This window comes from Molossus molossus, unplaced genomic scaffold, assembly GCF_014108415.1.
Source record: "Molossus molossus isolate mMolMol1 unplaced genomic scaffold, mMolMol1.p scaffold_m16_p_6, whole genome shotgun sequence".
Classification (NCBI taxonomy): domain Eukaryota; kingdom Metazoa; phylum Chordata; class Mammalia; order Chiroptera; family Molossidae; genus Molossus; species Molossus molossus.
The window spans coordinates 65526514-65537534 of NW_023425399.1; the positions used below are offsets into that span (position 1 = coordinate 65526514).

At 44.9% G+C, this 11021-nt stretch overlaps 1 protein-coding gene across 1 annotated transcript; it reads right to left on the reverse strand.

Moving 5' to 3' along the window:
- Positions 1 to 1086: 1086 nt before the first annotated feature.
- LRRC30 (leucine rich repeat containing 30) lies at positions 1087 to 3126 on the reverse strand. Its single transcript, XM_036245288.1, has one exon. It carries the CDS (start codon positions 2945 to 2947, stop codon positions 2042 to 2044), a length of 906 nt encoding a protein of 301 aa, XP_036101181.1. The 5' UTR covers positions 2948 to 3126; the 3' UTR covers positions 1087 to 2041.
- Positions 3127 to 11021: the final 7895 nt, after the last annotated feature.

Consider the following 11021-nt stretch of genomic DNA (forward strand, 5'->3'; position numbering starts at 1 on the left):
GTCTTGGCTTAGCAAGCTAACGTGGGTGAGGATACTGGAGTGTGCCTGTTTGGGCCTGGCAGGGAGAGACAGGTCTCCAGTTGCTACTGGAGGGGACTTCAGCTGCCGCCCAGTGACACTGGTAAGATCTGTTCGCAATGGTTTGGCAGAGAGCTCGTGCGAAAACATGCTAATGAACTATAGTATCTGATGATAACAGCAGGAATTGGCTTTTGTCTTTTATGAGTGGGAAATTGACTTTGAAGTTTGTTTGGAAAAATCACCTGTCCTATTAATAAATGATATGGCCCTTTGCTGAGCAGTTCTTAGAAGATGGCAGCATCACACAAAACCTGCCTGTGCTCAGATCCACTGACCCAGCATCGGACTGCTCTCTCCCACATTGGGCACAGGGCGGAGGGGCAGGAATTAGGGTGCGATGGCTGCAGTGAATAAGGGTTTGACTGATATCTCCCAGTCCTGTTCTTTGGTTTCTGTTCTTTGTTTATTGAGACCTTGAGGCTCCGTCTAGTCTACACCTTCCAGTGTGTCACCCTTACTCCAGCCCATCACTTACATTTCTCTTGAGGGGAATCTTGTCTCACTGCACACTGCTGGAACCCATGTGGGTTTCTGTCCCTTTCACCACACTGTGAGCCCCTTGGTGGGAGGATCAGGGCTTTTCTCCTCTCAGGTTCCCAACCCACTAGTGAAGAAGAGAAGGTGCTAATTAATATAAGTTTAACTGAATTAAGCCAAGGTTATTAAGAAGTTAGACAAGTCTTGGCAACAAACCTAAATTCTGTCTTGAAATTATCAGCTATGTTCTGTAAACAAAAATGCCAAGACCTGAACAATTCGCTCTCCACTAATCCATTGGTGCTGCGTGTTCTCCACTGCCACCTCTTCATTCTAATTCTTTAACTCTCAATACACAGTGACAGCCCCTAAGACATTAGGGGCTCTTGGCTATTGTGACAGCAGTAAGACCCAATGACCCTTGTGGCAGAAAGTCTAAAATTGCTCACCCTGATGTCACATTTAATAGCTGTGTACTTTTATAATTAAAAACAAAACAAATTTAATATTTTACAGTATTTTGTCCAAAGAGCTTTTAAATGTCACTAAAGTCATTTTTAAATATCCATATGTGAAAGCCAAGTGGCAAATATTACCATCTCTATTGTTGGAAGGGTAATTACATTGCTTGTGTGGCTTGTCTATGCCTTACCTCCTTTTTCCTGCCCTTTGGCCATTGTTTTTCTCAATTACTATCCTGTCTCTGAGAGGGTGAATCCAGCCAAGGCGGAGAAGTGACATCAGAAAGGATGACGAGCATTGACTGGCATCTTTAGAAAAGCTCCGGGACATGACTGTGGTTGCAAGAGGACAGGGAAAAAGTTTGAAGCTGCACATTCAAATCGGTTTGTATTTACTATCTGAAAGCCATCATGCTGTCCCAGTCACTCACCACCACATGTAAACATAAAAAAACTTGATTGTTACTCTACAGTCATTTTAGAGACAATTTCCTCTAATTGTTCCCCCCAGAACTCGAGGGGGACAGCTCTGTCTGATTCCGTCATGGCCAAGAGAGCAGGGCTCCAACTTACTCTTTGGTCCCAAGTAGTGCTTGGTTCCAGCTGGGGCAGGAGCATGTGTTGCTGTTGCTACCTGGCTACAGGTTGCCAATTCAGAGACTGAAACCAGAAGTTGCCAATGCCTCATATCATACTTGGCATATATTTAGTAAATATTTAACTTTTGGATTCCACTGAATCAGACCTGCTGACCATTATTGCAAGGGTTGAATCACACTGCTCCTCAGGAAAATTAGAGCAATTATTTCTCTTTGGAGAAAACCAAAGTCCTGTTACCATTTATGTTTAGAATGAGATGAACACATTATGGGAGTTATTAGGAACATACAGAGGTAAAGCAAACCTCTACCTGGAATGGCTTTCAACTACGATTGAGCAAATATTAACACAAGCTTTGATCAACACAAGCAGTAAGAGGAGAAAGCTTAGACCAGAGAAGCACCCAGCTGACAGAGTGTCAGTCAGTTGTGCTTTTTGTCCTTCAGGTAGCTGACCAGTAAGTCCAGGCCCCCCTCCACCAGCTCTGGCAGAGGCTTAGATAACGGGTTGTGGGAAATGTGCAGCCCCTTGTCCATGGGATTCCAAGCAATCCTCACCAGTCTACACAGCCGGTAGAGTTCTTCCGGGAGGGTCTGGATGTCATTGTTGTTCAAGTTCAGCAGCTCCAGGCTGGTGAGGAGGCAGAGCGACCGCGGGAAGGAGTGGATGTTGTTGTTCTCCGCGATGAAGATCTGCAGGCTGCCCAGACACTGAATGCTCTCGGCGATGTTTTCCAGGCGATTGGAGCCCACGTGCAAGAAATCCAGCTCCTTCAGTGCAAACACGCAGATGGGGATGTGAGCAAAACAGTTGTTGCTGAGGTTCAGCTTCCTGAGCCTGGAGAGGTCGGCGAAGCTGGCGGGCAGCTGGGACAGGCGGTTGTGTGACAAGCTCAGGACCTCCAGGCTCCTGCAGGCGCCCAGCTCGGCCGGCACGTCGGTCAGGAAGTTCATGTCGAGGAACAGCACCTTCAGGCCCCTGAGGAGGCTGATTTCCTGTGGCAGGCTTTTCAGGTGGTTCCCGCACAAGTTCAGGACCACCAACCGGGTGAGCCTCCCCACCTCGGGGGGCAGAACCTTGACCTGGTTGTGAGACAGATTGAGTTTCTGGACCTCGGACAAGCCCCACAGAAAGTCGGGGATGTCCGTCATTCCCTTGGTGACCAGGCTGAAGCTGATGTGGCGCATGCCCCGCTTCAGCAGGGACCGGGGGTCCTTTCCCGAGAGCAGGGCGTCATCCCAAGGGGAGAATTTCTGCCTCCTCCGCAGAAACACGATCCCCCCGGGGCCCCGGTCCTTGGGAGCGGCGCTGGACTGCCTGGCCCCCATTGGCTTTCCTTTCCACCCTTTCTCCCCTGTTGCCCAGAGGTTGGGGTGAGTCCTACCCTAGCCGCTGGAAGCCTGGCTGCCCCAGGCAGGCAGGGCCGGCGGAGGCGAGGACAGGTCGGTGGCGGGCAGTCCGAGCGGAGGAAGCTCGCGGAGGGTTGGGGTCAGGTGTCCAAGACGCCCAGCCGCAGTGGGACAAGGAGAGAGCTCAGATGGTTTCTCTCTCGGCAGCCGGGCTGTAATGATATACTTGTCCCTGCGGCTGTGGAACTGACCTCTCGAATCCCTCTGCTCCAAGGCAGCTGTCACTGTCATTCTGCCTGGGTTTATAGGCTGGTGTGTGCACGCAGGTCACAGGGAGGCTTTACCTAACGCTCCCGTCAGCTTTCCTGGGGCACCACAGCTGAACAAGGTGATTAACAAGCCCACCTCCAAAAAGAAACAAAGTGAAAAAATAAGGCAGGCGTCCGGCTACATGGTTGCTGGAGCTCATCCTGACCCCAGAGCGGAGCTGGACTGAATCCTAGGGACAGAGTTTTTGTTTCCAAAGCGGAGGATTGACAGGCAATATTATACTCATTCATTTAAAACTTGGGTAAATTGTGTAGTTGTGAAAAATTAAGAGAAGTCTCCTGGACACCTGGAATCCTGCAGGCCGAAGGTTTTTACATGGTGCCTGTCAGAGGTGATTGATTCAGTGAGGAGAGAATGAAGGGCATCTGGACCCCCACTCCCATTTCAACCGGAGAAGCTTTGGGATCCTCTGTTTTACAGGGGGTTCTGAGTTTAGTGGGTGCACTTTAAATGTCTGAACAGCTTCTTAAGTGACTGCTTTAGTAAGGTAACCACTGGTGCCCACAGTTCTGAAAAAATAGCATGGAGAGACCTCCCTGTGCATACACTTTCTTCCCCTCCCTCCTCCTCTCCCCTCCACCTACTCGCCCCCTTGAAAGTGTTAACTTATACCCTAAGTAAATAGAGTTAATAGTTGGTGTTGTGGGCTGAATTTAGCCTCATCTAAATTTCAGATGTTGAAATCCTAACCCCCAGCACCTCGGAATGTGACTATTTGGAGATTGGGACAGGGGAGAACACGGAGAAAACTGCCATCTGCAAGCCAAGAGAAGTCTCAGAAGCAACCAACCCTACTGACACCTTGATCTTGAATGCAAGTTGTGAGAAAACAAATTTCTGTTCTTTAAACCACCCAGTCTGGGGTGCTTTGTCCCAGAAGCCCTGATACAGCTGGGGAGGAGGCAGACACATGGTATAGGTAAAAAAAAGTTATCAAAATAGACCCTGGCCAGTTTTGCTTAGTGATTAGAGCAGCGGCCTGCAGACCAAAGAGTTGAGGTTTCAATTCCAATCAAGGCAGGTACCTTGGTTGCAGTTCAATCCCTGGCCCTAGTTGGGCTCGTATGGGAGGCAACCAATCAATATGTCTTTCTCACATTGATGTTTCTCACTCTCTCTCCCTCTCTCCTCCCTCCACTCTGAGAATCAATGGAAAAAGTATCCTCGAGTGAGGATTAAAAACAAAAAATGTTATCAAAATGGGCAGTGATTAAGGAGAGAAGCAATATCAGGGCTGATGACCCAGTTCTGAGACAAGGGCTTGCAATCTGTAGGGAGGGCTGGTTTGGCTGGGAAGCATGTGACATTTGCTGACAGCAGCCATGTGCACAGCCCCTGGCATAGCAGTTGTGTGTCCTGGAGAGTGAAGCTGGTCCTATGACCATGGTCTCAGAGTGTAATCACCAAGCCAGGAGCTTGAGCTGGGCCCTGACCTGGCGCTGCCTGGGGAATCTGTGGGCCCATTCACCGAGCGGCCAGTGTCTGGGCAGGAGCAGCGGCGGGAGGTGTGAAGCACTGCAAGGCCATTCCTCACTCCACTTGGCATTTGAAAGAGCTCTGACCCCTTTCAGCTGAGTAAGCTCCTGGGAATCTTGACAAAGGTGGAGACTTTAAATTTTGAATGGAATACTTGAATGTTCTGTTAATGGGGGGGGGGGGGGGTGATGTAGCTAAATCTGTACCCTAAGTTTTTGGAGTAAACCATGCATGTAACAGTAGGGTTCTTCTATTTTATAAAAAGTTGGCTATGCTTCATTCCCTCTGTTCTTTCACGAGCATGAGAAAGTATGGTGGAGTTCCTGGGATGTGGGAAACTGCAGGAGCTGGAATGGTCCGAACAAGAATCAGCAGCTTTCTTCTTTGTGGCCATTCTCTCTTTTCCTCTTAGCACACTTTCTCCAGTAATAACTTTTTGAGCACTTATCAACAGCCAACATTTATTGAATGTTTACTATGTGAAAGGCATTGCACAAAGCACTTTACATGCAGGATAGAAGTATTAAAATTATCTTTAGTTTACAGATAAGGAAAGAAAGATAGGAAGAGGTCAAGTAACTCATGCAAGATCAAGTCACTTGCTCTTGTTCAAGTATCTATCTATCTAGTTAATAGCAGAAACATAATTCAAACCCAATCAGTCAGGCTCACAGCCTGTTAGAACCATAAGAAGACTCTGGGCTTAGCCCTGTAGAACAAGGGAATAACTATGGCTAGATTATGCCTTATTTTTTCCAAGTTGCTAAAGACTAGGTCCGGAGAGAACATAGGTAAAGAAATGACTGCATAACTGCATGCATAGAAATAACTACATAATTAGGCATTAACCCTGCTTTCTCTACCCCATCACAACTAGTAAAAGCAAAAGTTAACATATCATTCCAGAAGACTTTGACGTAATGGATTTAATCCCCTCCAAAAATAGTTCAGTTCTTCTCTATCAAGGTTCTCATATGTCAAATGGCTGAGCTGTGTGAATAGCTGACTTTATTTCTTCTAGTTTTTTGAAATGTAGATCCTGCCCACTTAGTTACCATGGTTATGCAGTCAGAGCTTGGGTCACCTAGAGAACGGTCATGGTCTCTCAGTCCCTGTCCTCATCTATGAAACAGGCCTTGCAGGGGGGTGATTTCCCAGAGCCCCTCCTCTCTCTGAGTTGGACTCTCACCACACATGAGACCACTTAGGGAAGTGTAAGTCACATCCAACCTCTGCTCTGGTGAAAGCACAAGTCCGAGGCAGTGTCTGTTTTGCTTACATTGATGTTGGTCCCTGGGGAATAAACAGTAACAGGCTCCCTTTTTCCCACCCTCCCTCCCGTCCTTCCATCTTCTCTTCCTTTTTAAATAAACTTTTTATTTAAAACACAAAACAAAATAGTAACAGAGAATGCTGTTGGTCTTAGGATTCACTGTGGAGACCACACATCCAACTTTTGCCAAGAGAGACTTTTCAAGACTCTCTGAGTGGATTTAGTTTGGAATAAGTATCAGAATGGGGCATTGTTGGACAAAGTTTTGAAATTCTAGGGCATGGTAAGTAATGTGGCTGTCCTTAACATGTAAGAAAGATATATAATAATTGAAATGTATTTAGTATGCTTGATGTATTTGCTACATTTCTGTGTATTTCAATAGATTATTCCAATATATAGAAATCAACATTTATTATTTTTTTTATCTTAAATAAAACTAAAATGGTGAGACTATAAAATAGTAGCTTATAAATGCTATTCCAAAGCTTCTTCTGAATTCACACTAATATAATATCTATTGCAAATTATTCCTCTTATTCCCATAATGGCTTTTCAGCTGAACAGACATGCCATGTCTGTTAATTTTGAAAGAAAGAAATGTGTATGTTTAAGAAATTTATTAAAATAACCATTTTACTGATTTAAAATTTAAAAAATATAGAAAAGCAAGAAGAGATAATCCAGTTAGTGTGTTTTGTATGTAAATCTAAATATTTTCTCCATGCACATCTTCTTCAATGTATTTTCTTTCACACACACACACACTTTTTTTTTCATTTGTCTTAGCCCAGGTTTCCTCAAAAGCAGAGCTTGAGGCCAAAGTACAGTCCAGGCAAGCAAAAGTAAGGGGTGCTGGGAAGTCAGACGCGGAGGGAGACGGGCAGAGCCGTGCACTCGGAGCCGGCCCCACCTTCGCAGGAAGCTCAGCCTTCTACTAGGCTTCACAGACATCTGCGGAGAGGCTCTGTTAGACGACCGCATCTCAGAACAGCCCAGGGTTAAGCATCTATAAAATGCATGTACTGATGAAATCCAAAGTATATAACAAAATTTTCTAATCCATAGTTACTGATGGTATGTGATGCACAGTACAGTGATGGTCCATGTAAAAGTTCAGTAAATGATAGCTTTTACCTAAATGGTAGGTATTATACACAAATACCCCACATGCCTCTGTATTCATTTACTGAACAGTCTCCATGAGTTTGATTTTATTTTGTCCTTGTTCATGAACTTTGCACTCTCTTCAGGGCCAGTCAATGCTGCACCTGTGAAGCATCTCTTATTCATCTTTCACTCACCTTACATTTACAGAGTATTTACTCCGTGTCAAAGGCTGTTTTAGACACTGTTATATGGTCTATATAATTTTTAGAAGACTTGTGAGGTTAATATTGTCAACTTCATGTTAAATATGGTGAAGGCACCTGGCAGGCATGGCTCACTGCTTGAGTGTTGACTCATGCACCAAAAAATTGCCGGTTCAATTCCCAGTCAGGGCACATGCCCAGGTTGTGGGCCTGATCCCCAGTGGGGACATGCCAGAGGCGGCCAATCTATGTTCTCTCTCATCGATGTTTCTATATTTATCTCTATCTCTCTCCTTTCCTCTCTCTCTAAAATGAAAATAGAAAAAAATATTGAAATAAATAAATAAATATGGGTACTTCTTACTTCCGGTCAAGATGGCGGCGTAGGTAAAAGAGGTATCACATCCTCCCAAAGCCACATCGAAGTTACTACTAAACTACAGAAAAAACATCATTCAGAACCGCCTGAAATCAAGCTGAATGGAAGTCCTACAACTATGGAATTAAAGAAGCAGCTACATCAAGACTGGTAGAAGGGGCAGAGGCAGATGGGCTGGTCCCACACCCACATGTGGCGGATAAAAATCAGGAGGACACCTCGGCTGGGAAGGTCCTCCCTGAGGACTGAGGAGTCCTTGTTGCACACCAGGCACCCTGATCAGGGATCCAGAGCCAGGAAGAGAATCCCCATCACTTCTGGCTGGAAAAACCAGCGGGAACTGAGGCTCAGGGAGGCTAAGGTGGCTGGAGCCCCAGGCAACTCCTCTTAAAGGGCCCTCACATGAACTTATCAGACTTACTCCCTCTAAGCTTGTAGGGGAGGCAGCTCCAGGGGCACCAGAGACATACAGGGAAGAACTGAGCTGTTTGGCATTGGAGCACGGGCTGGAGAGGAGGCTTTCTCCTGGACAAATGTGCTGTCAGAGGCCTTTGTTCCTTTGGTGAGCCCTTCCCTGGGGCGGCAGACAGCCACCATATTCGGGCCTCCAACAACCTGGCTCATACTGTTTGCCCCACCCTGGTGATTCCCTGAGGCCCCCACCCACGCAACTTTTAGGCCCACCCAACTGTTGTCAGTTGCTTTACCATAGGATTGGCCTGTCTTGGATCCTGCTTCAGGTTTTCCTAAATTCTTTCAAACAAGCAGCACCTGGTCTTAGTTAGCCCCATACCTCCCATTAAGTAATACATAGAAACAAACACAGGGAGAAAGCCAAAATGAGGAGACAAATAAACGGGTCCCAAATCAAAGAACAGAAAAAATCTCCAGGAAAGAACTAAGCAAAATGGAGATAAACAACCTAACAGATGCTGAGTTCAAAATACTGCTTAAAAGATGCTCAATGAACTTAGTGAGAACCTCAGCAAACTTAATGAGGGCCTCAAGAGTATAAAAAAAAGGACCAGTCAGAAATGAAGGAGGCACTAACTGAAATAAAGAATAATTTACACAGATTCAATAGTAGAGTAGGTAAAGCCAAGAAGCAAACCATGGATTTGGAATATAAGGAAGCAAAAAACACCCAAATCAGAACAGCAAAAAGAAAAAAAGTATACAAAAAAGTGAGGATAATGTAAGGAGCCTCTGTGACAACTTCAAGCGTACCAACATTCACATCTTGGGGGTGCCAGAAGGAGAAGAGAGACAACAAGAAATCGAAAACCTGTTTGAAACAATAATGGCAGAAAACTTCCCTAACTTGGTGAAGGAAACAGACATACAAGTCCAGGAACCACCGAGAGTCCCAAACAAGATGAACCCCAAGAGACCCACACCAAGACACATCATCATCAAAATGCAAAAGGTTCAAGACAATGAGAAAATCTTAAAAGCAGCAAGAGAAAAGCAGTTAGTTACCTACAAGGGAGTTCCCATAAGACTGTCAGCTGATTTCTCAAAAGAAACTTTGCAGGCCAGAAGGGAGTGGCAAGAAATATTCAGAGTAATGAAAAGCAAGAACCTACAACCAAGATTACTCTATCCTGCAAAGCTGTCATTTAGAATTGATGGCCATATATATAAAGAGTTTCCCAGAGAAGAAAAAGCTAAAGGAGTTCATCACCACCAAACTGTTATTATATGAAATGTTGAAGGGTCTGTTTGAAGAAAAAGATAAAATATATGAACAAACAAAATGGCAATGAATACATATCTACCGACAATGGAATCTACAAACAAAATGAACAGGCAGAACAGAAACATTCTCATAGATATAGAGAACATTTTGTTGATTGCCAGATGGAAGGGGGGATTGAAGGAATGGATGAAAAAGGTGAAGGGATTAAGAACAAATTGGTTGCTAGACTGACAAACCTCAAAGGGAAGGGGGGGTTGGGGGACTGGAAGAAATAAACCAAAGAACTTATATGCATAACCCATGGACACAGATAATAGTGTGGGAAAAGGCAGAAGGGGGTGGGAGTGGGGAGGAGGGGGTCTATGGAGGGAAAATGAGGAATATCTGTAATACATTCAACAATAAAGATAAATAAATAAACAAATAAATAATAAATAAATATGGTGAACCCATCCTTCAATGGGGTTAACTGATGCTCCAGTTACAAAACTAGTTAGTATCAGCGTTATTATCAACACCTGTTCTTCTGATCTAACTCCTGTTCTCTTTTTACCATGAGAATACCTGGCTTTCCTCTGTACAGAGTTTTCTTAGTAAAGTGGCTTATTAATACTCTGATTAAAACATGCCCCAGCCATCCAGCAAAGAGCATCTGCACTGAAAGGTAGCAGCAGCCTGACAGTCAATGTCATAGCCCAAGTTGCTGTGGCTGACCATCTTGGTTTTAATCCGAGTTAACTCCCGAAAGGATGTGTGACCTAGGGCAAGTTACTTAGCTTGTCTGTACTTCCATTTCTTCATATGTAAAATGGAGATAATTGTAGTACTTTACAAGGTGGTTGTGAGGTTTAAATGACTTGATACACATAAAATGCATAGAACACGTCTCTGTAATGAACAGAATAGTCCCCACATGTAGCCTCTGAATGGACACCTGACAGCACACTAGGAAGACAGCCAGTTCCACTCCAAGAGCACAGTGTGAGGATCTTCATCAGTACAGGGCATGCCTGAGTCTCTTCTCCCACTTAGCCGATCAGCAGGCAATCAGCTCTTCCTGGGGGAAGGCACATGTTCCTAGAGCGAGAGGTTCAGGGGCAGGTTGTCAGGCAGCTCTAAATTGTACTGCTTTTCTTTGTGAGTCAAGCTTCTCTTCCAAAATCCCTTCTCCTCAGGTTTGTTCACTGTCTCACTCTGTTCATTCGCTCACATTTGCTGTTGGCTCAATTAGATTTCAAGCTCCTTGTCTTCCCTAGAGCCCTTGAACAATTCTGAGGACACAGTAGGTGCTCAATAAATGCTTACTGAAATGAACAAACATTTGGGTCTCAAAGGAAGTTTGATATGAGGAGAGAACAATGCAGGGCACTCGGGCCCTGGCTGGGTATCTCTGTTGCTTATAGCATCATCCCAATATGCCAAGGCTTTAGGTTTTATCTCCAATCAGGACACATACAAGAAGCAACTAGTGAATGCATGAATAGGTGGGACAACAAATCAATGTTTCTCTCTCTCTCTCTCTTTCTAAATCAATCAATATTTCTCTCTCTCTCTCTCTCTCTTTCTAAATCAATATTTTTTTT